The sequence below is a fragment of the Aedes albopictus genome, chromosome 3 (assembly GCF_035046485.1).
Source record: "Aedes albopictus strain Foshan chromosome 3, AalbF5, whole genome shotgun sequence".
NCBI lineage: Eukaryota > Metazoa > Arthropoda > Insecta > Diptera > Culicidae > Aedes > Aedes albopictus.
This window is the reverse complement of record NC_085138.1, coordinates 111,389,795-111,406,855: the sequence shown is the minus strand read 5'-3', so window position 1 is coordinate 111,406,855 and position 17,061 is coordinate 111,389,795. Positions and strand designations below refer to the sequence as shown.

The following is a 17,061-nucleotide window of genomic DNA, read 5'->3' as shown; positions in this document are numbered from 1 at the left end:
CACATCCAATAGTAAATCAGCTGTAAGTTTTTGACTTGTTAAACAATTTTACCGAAGACACTAACTCTCTGAGTAATTATGACTCTGACATACATAGGATGGATTTTTTTGTCAGAATTAGGTCTATTTGTCTCTGGAATCACATAAATTGATGCCCCTAAGTGGTATGCAGATCCTCAGGTATGTCTTTGGTTCAATATCTGCTCGCACATCTTAAAGCGTTTTTAATTGAATCAATGACATTGCATAAATTCTGCAAAATCTAAATATCTGGCGGTGCGAAGTATTGGATATCAACGGTTTAGTCTTTGGGACAATATTAGATGAATATGGGTGGTACTAGGCCGAAGATGGGTACCATTAACCTTCATGAAGGAGTTTTCATACTGCTGATAGCAATAACTTAGCCCTCCGAGCCATTTATCACAAAACGGATTTTTAATAGAATAAAGTTGCTCTTGGAGCAGTAAAAATAATGCAATAATATATTCACAAATTCGGGCAATTTTGTCTGATTATTCTGTTTCAAAAATGATGTGCATTTTCGTGACGTTACAACGCGAACAGAACCCTGTTTGAAACTGAACGTTGTAACGTCACGAAGTGTAAAAGTCGATTATCCAAAAACGAATCCAAAATGTAAATGTTTTATTTCACTGCATTGAAGAACAAACCAATAAATTTCAATGGTGGGAGAAATTTTCAGTTTAAAATAAAAATCGGAGCAAATTTTTCAAGATGTTGGTTGCGCGGTAGAGGGGGTCGAATTCTAGCGCGTTGTAACGTCACGCTACTAATACGCATTTTAAACAATTTTTTCTAATAAAAACTAAATGTTAAACAGGTCGAACATATCAGAAATTTTACAAGGAATCTGAATATGATAAAATATTTTGAGGTTTACAGTCGTTTTTATGAATTAAAGTACAACATCTGACTACGGATGCGTAGAAACGTTGTAACGTCACGGTAGAATGTGCCTTATCTCGACGGCGTGATGAGTTATATGTATGCTGAAAAATTTAAATATCTGGCGGTGCAAAATAACGGATCTCAGCGCGCTAGTCTTTGGAACAAAACTAGAAGAATATGGGTGATACTAAACCAAAGATGGGTGCCGGTGTCATTAACCTTCATGAAGAAGTATTCATACTATTGATAGCAATAACTTGGCCCTCCGAGCCATTTATCACAAAACGGATTTTCAATAGAATAAAGTTCCCCTTGAAGCAGTGAAGATAATGCAATGATATATTCACAAATTCGGGTAAATTTGGCTGATTATTCTGATTCTAACATGATGTGCATTTTCGTGACGTTACAACGCGAGCAGAACCCTGTTTGAAACTGAACGGGCGTTGTAACGTCACGAAAAGTAAAAGTCGATCATTCAAAAACAAATCCGAAATTTAAATGTTTTATTCCATTGAATTGAAGAACAATCCAATAAATTTCAATGGTAAAAAAAAATCCAGAATATCATAAAAATCCGAGCAGATTTTTTAAGATGTGGGTAGCGCGTTAGAGAGGGTCGGATTCTAGCGCGTTGTAACGTCACGCTACAAATACGCATTTTGAACACGTTTTTCTAATGAAAACTAAATGTTCAATAGGTCAAATATATCAGAAATTTTACAAGGAATCCGAATATGAAAACATATTTCGCGGTTTACGCTCGTTTTCATGAGTTATAGAGGAAAATCTGACTAAGAATGCGTCAAAACGTTGTAACGTCACGGTAGAATGTGTCTATAACCCTTGTCATTTGTATAGTGCATGTCGTATTACTTTATCACCATTGAGAAGTTATAAAGTATTCGGTTTTATTACAGTAGTCATTTTCAACTTGATCGTAAGAGAGGATTCTGTTTGATAGGTTCCGCTTTGAACACGCTCCTTTTCCAGTCAAAATCGGATCCCCTAACGATAATGTCTAGAAATGATACCGATATTGACCATGCATCGGAACCCTAGTCCTTACTGTTTCAAACTAGTGAACACCGAATAAAAGATTAGGAATACTAATCCACTTGTCCCTGTTTCAAGGTCTATCTCGGCCACACCTAAAACCGAGACCTATCACTTTCAACAAGGTGTAAAATGTAATAAGGACCAAAGTGTTTTCCGATTACTAAGTTATGCTGTTCCATTAGTTGGAAGCAGTTAAGACTAGGGTTCGGTTTGGTAGATCTTTTACCGCAACGCAATCCAAAAAGGCGATCTACCCACGCTACGGGCTCCGTTAAAGATCGAGCATATTTTAAACCCCCTCAACCATTCATCCCTCAGCACGAGCCGCCTGACACCTTGGATTGGGGTTACCTGTTTGGTGGACTTTTACCACCGGAACAGGTGGTCCGGATACGGATAGCACTATAGTGCTATTCTAAGCCGGGAGCTACACGGGCATTCTTCACACCATTCTTCACAAAAAAAATAAGCAAAATAAATTGCTGAATTTCAGCACAACGTTGCTGATCAACTGTCAAACCTGCTGGATGGTTCAGCAAGTTGAAAAATTATTGCTGATAGTCAGTAAATTCGTATTGCTGAATGCAATTAGCACAAAAAAAAAATCAGCAAAGTTTGCTGAATACCAGCAAACAAAATTTGCAGTGTACAAATGTTCTTTTTGAAATTTCTTCTCCATAGATTTTTTTCAGCAGTTCTTCCAGTTTATGAATCTCTGGAAGAATCCTAGAAGATCTTGTGGAGGTTCACACAAGAAATTCTTGAAAAAAAAATGTAAAAGGGTACGTCGACTAAAATTCATGAAGTAATTCCTGAAGAAATCTCTGGAGGAATTCCTGGAATAATCTTGAAGGAATTTTCTGAGATATTTGTGAAGGAATTCCTAAAAGAGTTTCATGCAAAAAAACAGGAAGATTTTTTTGAATAATTCCAAGAAAAAAATCAGTTTTGGCACTTATTGAAAACAACATAATGACAAAATTTTAATTTTGGTTATTCTAATGATAACTTTTGATATTTTTTTTTGGTTGACAGGCGAATAACTAATTTTGATATTGTTCTGTTTTAATAATGGTATATTTTGTAATTATCAACTTCATATTTTTTTGTTCTTGGTTTGCATTGTAATGTCAAAATTTAACATTCTTTAGTTATTTCATAGGACAATGTCGGTTATTATTTTTACCATTTTGTCACTTATTTCAAACAAACCATTCAAACTTGCAATTGTTTTGTAATTCTTTTCTGCCCGGGTAGCGTTTTATGCAAAATCAGAGTTGATCGGGGCTCTGAGTAGGAAATAAACTACATTGCCATGAATTATTGTAATAGGTACAATATATAGGTAAAATGGGATTCATTCTTAGGCATCAATGCGTTGAGCAATTCTAGTTCCACAGTCCCCTTCTTGTTCATCTTTCCTATGTACGCCCACGAGTTTTAACGCGGAAAATTTTCGTTTCTTCTCTCCAATTTCAGCGGCGAATTCCATCTCGGGTACAATCGCAACGAATTGCAGGGCATTTCATGGTACCAGTTGCTGCACTGGGAATCGACGCGGGAGGCACAAAGCAAACACCGACTGAGTAAGTATACCTCTACATAGTGTCCCCTATCATCGTGTATGATAACGAAACTCACGGGCGCTGACAGACTCAAATCGATCGGAATGTGCCCTGCGTGTGTGTGGTTTATCTCGGCCTCGGTGATCATATCAGGGGAAGCTGTGCGGTAGGTGATATGTGAGTGATGGATGGATAGATAGATGCCGAACTGGGTAAAACACACAGATTCCGATCCCCCAGAGGCGATCGCTTGAGTCTGCGTTGATCTTGATCGATGTCATCGTCGTCGGCGGTACGCAACCTGATGAACATCTCAAGTAATTAAGAAATTAATGATGGCAAATCGCTTATCGGTAAACATGATCTTGACAACCATGTCGCCATGTTCCCGGGAGGTTCGGTCTTGGTTCGACGTTCGACGTTCGACGATCAACGCAAAACAAAGCTTTACCCACCGATCCGACATGGTTCATGGGACGACTTTCGTCGCGCGTAGCACAAACATCAATCAATGACCCTAATCGATGCGGGTAGAAACTTTGGAACTTTTCTGAGAGCACGCCTTCCTTTCATTCTCCCATCAAAGGTTGTCTTATCCCCTAGGGATAATTGATTACCATATGGGAACATTAGCCTAATTGAAATTTAGCCATCCAAACACTCCCCCGGGTGATTAATCTTCCTAACTCACCAGTTGACTCACACGGCCCTTGTCTTCTTCTTTCAGTAACCCAATCGGAGCAGGACCGGTCCTGTATACTGCTGGTCCGGATGCAGCGGCGACAAAACGACTTCATCTGGGTGCACGTGGTGCTACAGGTGCGCGACGGTCAGGACTCGAACCAACAGTCGGTGATCGTGTGCACGAACCAAGTTTTGAGGTAGGTCCATACGAAATTTTGCCTTATTTATGTAGCAACAACAACGGTGCACGTTATCGGTAGCAGACAATCTCGCTCTCTTGAAAATGTGATCGCAATCGCTCCGCGCGCGGGTTCGACCGACCGGGAGGAGGTGATCGATTGATGTGTGTGGTACACTGGTACCTCTACCTACATTTACCTGATATGGAACACGATCGGGCCCCGATCAATCCGGGACCACTCACTCGTCAGGACTAAATCACCGGGAAAGGGTTTGACAGTTATTGACTTGTGCAATAAACGTGGCAGGTCTATCTAAAGCCATCGACGGTGAAGGAGACGCAGTGCATTAAAAACCGATCGGATCTCGATCACTTTTCCTTTGATTGCGATCGTTTTATCTAGCTGGATGTTAGGGGTTTATTGATCTGGTGATGGAATTGGACGTGTTTGCCCGATATTGAGGACAACACGCTTGAATATCAGGACATTTTATTTCGGGTTTAATATTCCTACTCTGCAAGAGCTGCAAAATTGTGAGTCGAAAATCTGAAAGGAGTGTCCAACATAGTTCTGGTCCTAACCGACCTCTAATGCAGTTTAGTTTTGACTGTGCAACAAAAAAGGACGCACTGATCACTTTCTATAGAAAATGGCAAAGTTTGGAAACCTATAGTTTTAGTTCTAGGACATCAATCTACCTGACATGTTTTGTAAAGCTCAGAAGCAACTTGAAATTTCATTATGGGAAAATTTATCAAATTATACACTGACATCTCTTTTTTAGGCTAAGGCCTCAGAGTGCACAAATTGAAAATGTGCATAAATAACCCCTATGTAACCCACCAAGCGGTGATAGCGTCTTCCTGGTGACTTCGAAAACCTATTTAAACAAAACTGAAGTGACATGTTGATGAATATCGCACTTTCATACATTTAACGAAAATCCAATTCACCATTGGCACCAGGAATCATATCGTTCATCTGGCTTTTGATGAAACTCTTAAACAAAGCCGCAATATTTAATTTGGAGTCGCCATTTTTTATTTTTGTCCGCCATCTTGGAAATTCTGGTTACCATTTTTGAAATCCAGACTTCTTCTCCATACCAGATATACCCATAATGAATGGTTATAGCGCCTAAAACACAATTAAACAGCCCCCATCTTGTATGTTGGACCACCATCTTGGTCATTCTGGCTGCCATTTTTGGACTCTAGGCATATTCTCCTTACTATATATACCCATATTGCATGGTTTAGTCCCAAAAACTCCATTAAACAACCACTATCTAAAATTTGGAGTCGCCATCTTGGATTTGAGACCACTACATTGAATAACCCGGTCGCCATTTTTGGACTCCTCACATCTTCATTCATTCATTTCATTTATTTAGTATTACATCAACCTCAAGATAAAACTGAATCAACAATATTTCTCCATAATACACGGTTCGTGGCAGCCGTTCTCAAGACCGTTCTCCTTCCTCGGTCACGCCCGATGCTCGCCAAGTCACGTTCCACCCTGATCCGCCCATCGTGTTCTCTGCGCTCCACGCCTTCTTGTGCTAACCGGATCTGTCGCGAATACCAACTTTTCAGGGTTGTTGTCCGGCATTCTTGCAACATGCCCTGCCCATCGTATCCTTCCGGCTTTGGCCACCTTCTAAATGCTGGGTTCGCCGTAAAGTGCAGCGAGCTCGTGGTTCACCCTTCTCCGCCACATACCGTTTTCCTCCATGCCGCCGAAGATCATCCTTAGCACGCGTCGCTCGAAAACTACGAGTGCTTGCAGGTCATCCTCGAGCATGGTCCATGTCTCGTATCCGTATAGAGGATCACCGGTCTTATTAGCGTTTTGTACATGGTGCACTTGGTGCGTAAGTGAATCTTTTTAGACCGCGGCTTCTTCTGGAGCCCGTAGTAGGCCCGACTTCCGCTGATGAAACGCCTTCGAATTTCACGATTCACGTTGTTGTCAGCCGTTAGTAAGGATCCGAGGTAGACGATTTCATCCACCACCTCGAAGGTATCCCCGTCTACCGTTACATTACTACCCAGACGGATCCGGCCGTGTTCGGTTCCGCCTACCAGCATGTACTTTGTTTTTGAGGCATGCATCACCAGTCCGACCTTCGCTGCTTCGCGTTTCAGGCGGGTGTACAGCTCTGCCACCGTTCCAAATGCTCTGGCGATAATGTCCATGTCGTCCGCAAAGCACACAAATTGACAGGATTTTGTGAAAATAGTTCCCCGGCTGTTCAGCCTGGCTCGTCGCATCACACCTTCCAGAGCGTTGTTGAAGAGTAGGCATGAGAGTCTATCACCTTGTCGTACCTTGTCCTTACACCTTATACATATCACATAAATCCATATTTCATGATTTTAAAGCCTAAACCTCCATTAAACAGCCGTCATCTTGAATTTTGAGACGCCATTTTGTATATTCTGGTCGCCGTTTTCAAACTCCGGTCAACTTCCCCATACCAAATATACCCATATTGAATGGTTTTAGAGCCTAAAACTCCATGAAACAGCCGCCATCTTGAATTTGGAGACACCATCTTGGGTTTTAGACCGCCATCTTAGATATTTTGGTCGTTTTTTGGTGTCCAGACATCTTCCCCCATACCATGTACAGGTTTTAAACTCTATTGAACACCATCTTGAACGTGGAGCCGTCATCTTGAATATTAGGCTGCCGTCTTGAATTTTGTGCCGACATTTCTGGTCAAAATTTGTCAGCCATGGTAAAGGTTACAAACATTGCCGCAGTTTCATGTGTCACATGATGGGGCTTGATTCAGTTTTATGCACGGTTAGTTCTGATTCTGATCACTGAAAAGGCCATAGCTTTTGGATTGGTATATACGACTGATCCACCGAGCCGTTTTCGTAAAATCGTTTATTGGGTACACTTATTGTACAAGAAATGCAAAAATAGGGAATTTTGTGCATAAACTAAGTCAGCAAGCCCAAAAAAGGGATGGCAAGGGCCTTCAGTGGCGTTTCAGTTGGTTGTTTCAGGGGATTTCAGATGCCTTATGAGCGCGTTACGACAGGTTACGTTGACGCTTCAATGGAATTTCAGAGATTTCAGTGTCATTTCAAGTGTGGTTTACTGCTCCTATTCGCATCCGCTACCAGCCCTGTTCATAAGTGATTGTTGTTTTTTATCGCTCTTAACTTCGTTCGTTTTGTACTGGTTTTGCAACGTAAGCATCATCGGTGTGTTTTACCTTCCGCCAGATCGAAAAAACGACCTTGATGTCATTCATCGTCACATCGACTCTATAGCTGCTGTCCACAACAACCTGTCGGATAACGACTTGGTGCTCCAGTTTGGCGATTACAATCTGTCTCATGTCCACTGGTCCGCGGATATAGACAATTAGCTTTTGGTAGATCTGCATCGTTCCCGGCTGTGTCCTTCGAGTTCGGCACTGTTGGACGGATTCTGTTTCCATGGGCTTTGCCTACAGTGGTGAACAGTAGCAACTCGACACTCGATCTCGTTCTTGTTAATGACGTTAAAGTTTTGCAGAATATTTCACTTTCCGAAGCCGGTGTAGTGCTGACAGCGCTTGACAATCATCATCCAGCGATTGAGGTCCAAGTCTCTTGTCCTGTACCGATTGCATGTGATACGTTACTCGACTATACTGGATACAACTTTCAAAAAGCTGATTTCGAGTCTTTGAATGCAGAACTGATGCAAATCAACTGGAGCCAGCTCGAGCTAATGGAAGATATTGACGAGGCTGTTGGATTCTTCACTAACTCCGTGCTGCAAGCAGTTGGACCCAGCAAACCGCCTTGGTCCAATGGTCGACTTCGTCTGCTGAAACGCCGCTGATCTTCTGCTTTGCGTTACTATTGTAATCATCAATCGCAACAAGCTAAATTAGATTTGAACAGAACAACTCGAGAATACAGGAGCTACAACGCGTTTTTGTATTCTCGCTATAAGTTTCGAACAGAGCACAGCCTCCGAACCAATCCAAAATGATTTTGATCATTCGTAAACTCCAAAAGAAATGAAGACGGCCTACCAACATCGATGTACCTTGACGACCTTGACGAGGTAACAGCCAACTGTGCCGCCGATAAATGTGAACTTTTTGCTGCACAGTTCAAACGCGCCTTCAACGATTTTGTAGCTGGGACCAAGGTTGCAACCATTCATTTGCAAAGATTTACATTCATTTGCTATTATCTCAGTTCAGAAGCATGCTATCGAAAAACAATGTATGGATGAATTTAACCTTGTAGTTTTATCTGAAAGTTTGCCGAATAACATTGGGGTCGCAAACGTATACCAAAGTCGTGAGCGAGCTGTGAAGGCAACTTTCCACAGCGTGAATGAAATTTACATTCACCGCGTGGAGAGTTGCCTTCACAGCTTGCTCACGACTTTGGTATACGTTATGAATCTATGACATTTGGTCGAAAGACATTTGGTCGAATGACGTTTGGTCGAATGACATTTGGTCGAAAGTACATTTGGTCGAACGGACATTTAGTCGAATGGACATTTGGTCGAAAACAATTTTATGGAAGAGAAACATATTACATTTAGTCGAATGGACATTTGGTAGAAAGGCAATCACTGACGAAAAGACATTTAAACGGAAAAATAATGAATATATGATGGATATGGAGAAATGGATTTAGATATCATATTTTCTATGATATTGGAGTTTTTTAGCTTAGAAATGGCCTCGTTTGCAGTTAAAATGTTGTATGGTAGAGATTGTAACTCATTGTAAAACTTGTTTTTTTAAAGCAATTATCGTATTTATTCTAATCGACATTCTTTCTTCAGTAAATGTTCTACTCGTTCTGAAAAACACAGATTTTTGACATTCATAGCATGAGTAATCAAATTGGATGAGGTACACGGTTTTTTTACATAGAGAGACGAATAATAAATAATGAAAAAATACACGGTAATTGTAATGGATATGCAACATCTATTTTCTTTCAGTATTTACTATTGAGAATAATTATAATACAGTAAAACCTCCATGAGTCGATATTGAAGGGACCATCGACTCAAGGAAATATCGAGTAGTGGAACAAAAATCCTTTGGGAAGCTTTTTAGGGGGACCATCATAGTAACCCAGATATTATTTTTCAGTATGGAAAAAATTACCTCCATGAGTCGATATCGAGTCAAGGAACATCGACTCATGGAAGTTCGACTGTATAACAATAACAAACTAAATTAACGAAATATTCAAAATCACCACGAGTTAAAAATCTTTAAGTATTAGAGCTACACCACGTAAATAATCTTGCGTACTTGAATACGTTTTGTATTTTTGGATAAGTTCTTTGAGCCGATTATCCTTTCGAACTTCTTTTGCGCTTCGCTTAGGAACCGGCACACCTTGGAGAATTGATAAAACTTCTCCTCCGGTAAGGTTTTGTTCTCTCTGCAAGTTTTCCACTGTTTCATAAAAGCCAGGGTTCGAATTGGACAATATACGCCACCGGTTATGACAACCTTCCAAGCGATTGGTAGTACGCGGGTTATCGTGCAACACGTTTTGAGATACGTTCCAAATTTTCGGTTCGAAACAAGGTTTACTTCTGACCACGCTGCCGTCCTGCTTTGTTCGTCTTACACAACCGAGAACATAAATGTTTTCGACATATCTGTAATTAAGAAAAATGTTGATTTTGACAGAAAAAATAATACTATGTATGCTACTTACTGAAAAAATCTGTGCATTTCAGCTGGCGCTGACTTTTGCAAGGTTTGAAACGCTTCTGGTACATCCTCTGGAGGCACGAACGCCAGTGCCTCTGTCATTTTAAATGACATAAAAACATCTTTGTCTTTTGCATATGCCGAAACCAGCCCGTATTTTTGAATTCTCTTGTAAAAATTCTGACATAGATGGAAAAAACACCCCTGCGTCCGGCTCTCGGGAAATACTGATTCGACCGCAATGATGGCTGCCTTCTCGTAATCGGTCATAATTACTTCTGGATCAAGCTCGGCACCGTTTTGCACAGCAAAATCGTTAAGCAGCTGGAACGCTGCTGAATACGTTTTCTCCGACTTAGATTGAAGCATAAAAAATACCAGCGGAAGGAATCTTGCTGACTCTCCGTTTCCTATGTGCGCCAAAACCGAATATATTTGGCGGAAATTTTGTGGCGCAGTGGCGAAAGTGCCATCGAGCATCCATAGCTTGGATGTAGCCAGTCGTTGGACGTTGTCTAAAATTTTTATTTGAATAGTTATTTTTATGGGATTAAGCTACTAAAACAATTTACCTGCAGTGCTAAACATCAATATTACACCACCTTCGACAGTCTTATGTCCCACCAAGAATGGTTGATCGTCCAAAGTTTTGGAATACCGTTCGTCGATGTTGGCGTAATCTTCTGGGGTCACCGGAACTTCCGGATATGTTTTCTTACATTCTCGGCTTCTCTGGCAAATTTTCCTTTGTGCTGGTTTCGATAACATCGTTTGTACCTGTGTAAATGAATTAAAGTAATAAGAACTCAGCAGCATTTGATTAATCAACAAATTTACCTCTTTTGGCACACTCGTAGCGCAAACGCTAATCGTTACCGATGGAGCTTCATTTGTTTCCTTGGAACGCCTCTTCAATGATTGTCTGTATCGTAGGCAGTCATTTTTTAACAAATTGGGTGGGTGAGTATGGCCACCGGGGGACTCAAATTCGTGCTGACATCCTGCTCCCAGCCGTGAAATAAGTGTTGCCCTACAATGATCCAGCTTATTTCCACATCTTTTTTGCACGCAAGTCCAATAGTAAACTGTGTCTATCTAAGAGGAAAACCCACACATATTTATATGTTTTTTTTATATTCATCTAGAAATGTGAAACTTACTTTTTTGTTGAGATGATAGGCGAATCCACCGTAGATCATTTTGGGACTTCCTCGTATGGAAGTAATTATCTCATACGCGGGTTCCAATGTGTTTTCTTCAAGGTTTTCTTTCTTTGCTCTTTCTTCGTTTTTCATTTCTTCATCAGCAGGTCCTTTTGTTGCTTCTCCAAAGCTCTCTGTCTTGCAATTTTGCGGTATCGCCGGGGTTGCTGGCAATCCATCTTCAGCAGTCTCTTCGTTAAAACCTCCCTGAACATTTTCCGTGCCGTGCTCCAAGGTATCGTTGGCTTGCGAAACTTCAATTTCTAGTATGGTTCATATTCGTTCTATATATTTCCAAGCAATTATCTATGTCATTACGCTTACCTTCCACGTCCTGGCAGTCCATCCAAATGTCCTCCGAGCTGCTCCATTCCGAAACGATTTTGACAATTTCGTCGTTCATTTTCCGAAGTTGGATTGAGATTGAAAAAACAGTTTTGAGAAGATTATTTGGGGTGCTATGATGCAGCATAAAAAACGGTTTATGAAGTATTCTATAGTTACCAAAATTAGCCATGGCAACAACCACTGCAAAACAATGTGGTATTGAAAACGACCCTTCAACATCAATATTTGTGTTTGATTCCATGAAAACACTCAACAAATACTAAATTCATTATGGTCCACTGCACGAATTTCTGCTGGCCTGCTTACTCTCACGGAAAATTTGACGTTTTAGAGGTGTCGGCACCGCTCAAACGTCAAATTTTGTGTGAGAGTAAGCAGGCCAGAATAAATTCGTGCAGTGGACCATTGGCGTAACGACCCAACTGCTACAAAGTCTGTTTCTCAGCGGTATTTGATGACAAAACTATTTTAACAGTATACCACGAAAGAACAGCCTATTTTTACAAGAAGAAAAAATATCTGGCGAAATGTTAACAGCTTCAACATCTAAACAAAGTATATTAATAAAACTTGAAAGATGACCATGAATCCCATATGAATCCAGCAGTTTGAACATACATACGCAATGAAATTAGTTTACTGGAAAGAACACTGATGTTTAAAAGAAGAAAAAAATATCCATTGAAAAAATAGCAGCAATAACATCCAAACACAGTGGAAATATAAAACTCGAAAGAACAGCCTATGTTCAAAAGAAGGAAAAATCTCTGACAAAACAAGCACAGCTATGATATCCAAACAAAATGCGAATATAAAGCTTGAAAGAACAGCCTATGTTGAAAAGAAGGAAAAATCTCTGACAAAAAGATTACAGCTATAACATCCAAACACAATACAAATATGCAATTAGAAAGAATAGCCTATGTTCAAAAGAAGGAGAAATCTTTGATGAGAAAATCAGCATTTGCTACAAAAAAACGCAATGGTATTAAAAAACTTGGAAGAACAGCATATGCATTAAAGTTAGAAAAAATATCTGAAAAATCAGCAGCTCCAACATCCAAACATAGTGTAATAAGAAAACAAAATTAAAGAAGAGCCTATGCTCAAAAGAAAGAGAAATCTTTAATTAAAAGTCTTCAACTCTAACTACGCCCACTACACCTAGGAAACAAGTTTACCCGGGAATGGTCGCATCATATACTGAGATAAGTACACATACCAAAAAAAAAACGCTTGTAGTACCCAGCGTGCTGAGGGTGGACGAAGACGCCATTGCTCCTGTGTTAAAATATGATCAAATTTAATGATAATACATGTCGACAAGAATAAGCGCGCTTAATTGATCTGCAAAAAAGCTCGAATAAATGCTTTCGACTAAATGTCATTCGACCAAACGTACTTTCGACCAAATGTCGTATGATTGATTATCTAAAAACAAACTTTCGACCAAATGTCCATTCGACCAAATGTCCTTTCGACCAAACGTACTTTCGACCAAATGTCATTCGACCAAACGTCATTCGACCAAATGTCTTTCGACCAAATGTCTCAAAGCCTTCGATAGCATGCTTCTGAACTGAGATAATAGCAAATGAATGTAAATCTTTGCAAATGAATGGTCGCAACCTTGGCTGGGACCAAATGGAATCCCACCAGCCCTTTTGAAGAAATGTTCAGCTTTGCAAATACCGCGGACAATTCTTTTCAATCGCTCTCTAAGGCAGTGTGTATTCCCGAGCAGTTGGAAAGAATCTTATCTCTTTCCAATTTTCAAAAAGGTGATAAGCGTAGCGTGAGTAATTATCGTGGCATTACTTCACTATGCGTGTGCTCGAAGGCTTTTGAAATCATCATCAACGACTCCCTGCTCAATAGCTGCAAACATTACATCTCTACAGATCAGCATGGATTCTTCCCTAAAAGATCCGTCGTCACCAACCTTGTCGATTTTTCAACTGAATGCATACGTGCCATGGATGCTGGTAAGCATTTGACCACGTAGATCATCGAATCCTTCTCCATAAACTTGCAAAATGTGGTGTAACCGCTGGCTTTATTGATTGGTTCGAATCATAACTTACCAGACGATCGCTGTGTGTGAAGATTGGCACGTACGAATCGAGGCCGTTCACAAATCTATCCGGAGTGCCACAAGGGAACAACCTTGGACCACTACTGTTTTCGCTTTTCGTCAACGATGCATCTCTCATTCTTCCTCCAGGGACCCGACTCTTTTATGCCGATGACGCCAAAGTATACATCGTTGTTAGTGGATTGGACGATTGTCACTGTCTGCAGGCGTTACTAAATACCTTCGAATCGTGGTGCTCAAGAAACTGTTTGACGTTTAGTGTCGAGAAGTGCCATGTTATATCGTTCAGTACACACTAAACGCTTTCAGCAATATTTTGCTGAATTTTGCCGAGCTGAAGGGTCCAGCAAAATTTTTTGCTGAACTTTCAGCAAAGTTTGCTGAATTTCAGCAAAACGTTACTGGTGATCAGCAGAGTTTACTGAACAAATCAGCAAAGCTTTGCTGAATTTCAGCAAAATTTTTGCTGAAGCCTTCAGCTCGGCAAAATTCAGCAAAATTTTGCTGAAACCCTCAATCGATTTTTGGTGTGTAGGAAGCGATATTCAATTCGTTTCCCATATACACTGTGCGGAGCCACACTAGAACAAATGCAATTTGTCCGTGATCTGGGTGTTTTGCTAGACGAAGAGCTGACATTCAACGTGCATTATAACGACATCGTCTCGAGAGCAAACAAACAGCTTGGGTTTATTCTTAAGATGAGCCAAGGATTCAGAGACTCACTGTGCTTGAAATCATTGTACTGTGCTCTGGTACGTTCCATTCTAGAATTTGCTGCTGTGGTATGGTGTCCATATCACATAAGCTGGATCACTCGAATTGAATCCATGCAGAAAAAAATCGTGCGATATGCCCTGAGAAATTGTAACTAATTGTAACTGCCGATGAGACGCTCCACACGTCCTGTGGCATCGGCGTCCATACGCCCAGGCCAGCTCACCTTCAAAGTACCTCAGGGTCGGCATTGACCAGGGGGAAACTTGAGCAACCCTACACTTACCTGCCAACTGAAATTTAGCGGAACAAAGGAAAGGCCAAGCAGACTTATAGGGGAATTAATCTCTCGCTTTTGGAAATCAAAGGAACCGAGTTGATTTAATCTACTACTATATTGGTATCTAGGGTGTGTGGGTTAGTAAATACAAACATATTTTTCTATCTTCTTCGTTGGGGCCCATTGTGGTGAGGTAGAGGGAGAGGAGACGGTGACATACCTGCCGGAGCACGTGGTCGGCGTCAACACGATGATAGCCGCAGCGAGCGCCGAGACGGTGGCGCTTCGGGTGAAGGGATGGGTTCGGAACCGATGGTCGACAGCATGACTGGTGACCGACGGCGTCGCGTCGGAGGGCGGCTGGATTGACAGTGGTGCTTCACGAGATGTGCACCGTAATCACAAGGTGAGGCTCGCGTACCGGAGTAGGGTGGCCCAAGACTTGGTGATCCGTTCCGGATGATTTGTCCGGCTAACTTCCTCGTTGGATAGCAATGGATCGGGTGCTAATTCCAAAGAATACGTTTCGGGTGTGTAATGGCTGACCCGCGAATCTGGTTTAGGAGGTCTCCGACCTCTGGAGCACTTGCCAGTCCGAAAATAGTCCGAACGCTGGAGCACTTGTCACCTCGAAAATCGCACAAACTTCGTCACGTGGGCCCCTCTTTGAGATCACCATCGCAATACTTCCTCAAGCACTTCTCTCGAACTTCTCGTTCACTTGCTATCCCGAAAACGACTCCCCTTTAATTCCTCCTTCCCAGTTTGCTCCTCCAAAATCCAAGATCCTCTCCTTCTCCTCTTCCCCCCCCCCCCCTCCGTTGCTCCTCCTTTGACATGTCTTTTCATCCCGGATTTCGTGTTTATACATATACATTTTGTTCCCCTTTCTAACCAATCTAGTACTCCATCGGGGGGGGCATACATTAGAAATTCTTAACTAATTTGAATATGAGTTTTCTATTGGAGCAGGGGTTCCCAATTAGTTTTTTTTATCACTACTAACAACTATTTTAACAATTTTTAATTTTACTAACATTTATCCTTACAACGTTTTTTATTATTTTTTTCCAAACACAAAATTACTAACAAATACAATAACAAAAAAAAAAATATTTGCTTGGTTTCCCGTTGTTGCCGTTATTGTCGGTAACAAAATCTTCCCTGGCGTGATTCGGAAAACCTGCCTCCATATGCGGAACGCTGTCGTTTATTGGGGATCGATACTCTGGAAGACCGGCGTTATGCGTCGCAAGCCACTTTTGTTGCAAAATTGCTCAAAGGTGAAATCGATTCGCATAACATATTGGCAAACATCGATATCTACGCCCCTGAGCGGCCCCTACGTAACAGAAGTTTCGTTAGTCTCGGTAGCTCAAATACTTTATACGGGCAGCATGATCCGACTAGATACATGACAATGAAATTCAGCCAAGTTTTTCCTATCTTCGACTTCAATATACAAACTTCGACGCTGCGTAACCGTTTTATAGAATATTTTATATAATATATAAATATAAATAAATATAAATAAATATAAATAAATATAAATATAAATAAACAGTCCTATGTTTGCTGGTTCCTATTCACATGGGACTGTTGTACGAATGCGGGCAGTTCAGGGTGGTCTCAAGAGCTTTTAAAGGGCATAGCACGGAGTTTTAGGGTCATTTCAAGGCATTTCAGAGACAGTTTAGAAAGTATCAGGGATTTTCATGAAATTCGGGGTGGCGGGCACGGTGATTCCTCCCTGAAGCCCTTTGCCATCATGTACCTTGTCTTCAACACATTAATGACTAATCCGATTCACCTGGCTTCATTCTTTAGTGGGATGTACGTTTCCGCCATCGTCTCAAATTTGCCAGCTATTATAAATATCGTCAGCGAAACCAAGCAGCTGAACGGACTTTATGAAAATCGTCCCACTCGTGTTAATCCCCGCTCTTATTACACCGTCTAATGCAATGTTGAACAGTAAGCACGAGAGACCATCACCTTGCAATAAACCTCTGCGAGATTCGGAGGAATTCTAGAGTGCCCCTGATACTCGAACTACGCACATCACTTGATCCATCGTCGCCTTGATCAATCGAATCAGTTTTTCCAGGAATCCGTATTCGTGCATAACCTGCCATAGCTGGTCTCGATCGATTGTTTCATACGCCGATTTGAAATCGATGAACAAGTCGTCCCCTTAATGCTAGAACTAGGTAACTCGAAATTTGACGTTTTTGAGTTGAATATACCATTATATCGAGCTTTTTGAGCTCTATTATATATCCAAAGACCAATGAAATATGATTA

At 41.0% G+C, this 17,061-nt stretch overlaps 2 protein-coding genes across 3 annotated transcripts in view; one reads left to right on the top strand and one right to left on the bottom strand.

The window, feature by feature from the left end:
- LOC109423405 (uncharacterized) overlaps window positions 1–17,061 on the top strand; it is a 234,113-nt gene that overhangs the window by 198,181 nt on the left and 18,871 nt on the right. Inside the window, exons 8-9 of the mRNA XM_062843025.1 lie at window positions 3,451–3,557; window positions 4,264–4,417. Of these exons, the coding sequence (XP_062699009.1) occupies window positions 3,451–3,557; window positions 4,264–4,417 (261 nt within the window). The remainder of the gene's footprint in view (window positions 1–3,450; window positions 3,558–4,263; window positions 4,418–17,061) is intronic.
- Window positions 8,831–12,064, bottom strand: LOC134291116 (uncharacterized). 2 transcript variants are annotated; one of them, XM_062858439.1, is made up of 4 exons: window positions 11,642–12,064; window positions 11,276–11,580; window positions 10,953–11,210; window positions 8,831–10,892 (listed from the first exon to the last, which is right to left on the bottom strand). In XM_062858439.1, exons 1-4 carry the CDS (start codon window positions 11,904–11,906, stop codon window positions 10,674–10,676), a joined length of 1,047 nt encoding a protein of 348 aa, XP_062714423.1. In that variant the 5' UTR covers window positions 11,907–12,064; the 3' UTR covers window positions 8,831–10,673. The 2 variants fall into 2 exon arrangements, with proteins under 2 accessions (XP_062714423.1, XP_062714422.1); XM_062858438.1 differs by having other exon boundaries at window positions 8,831–11,210.

Excerpts from the sequence above, each read along its gene's own strand:
- LOC134291116 (XM_062858438.1), bottom strand. The coding sequence starts at position 11,906 with ATGGAATCAAACACAAATATTGATGTTGAAGGGTCGTTTTCAATACCA. Across the intron at positions 11,581-11,641 it reads GGACTGCCAGGACGTGGAAG|AAATTGAAGTTTCGCAAGCC; the intron begins GTAAGCGTAATG and ends GAACCATACTAG. Across the intron at positions 11,211-11,275 it reads CCTATCATCTCAACAAAAAA|ATAGACACAGTTTACTATTG; the intron begins GTAAGTTTCACA and ends TTTTCCTCTTAG.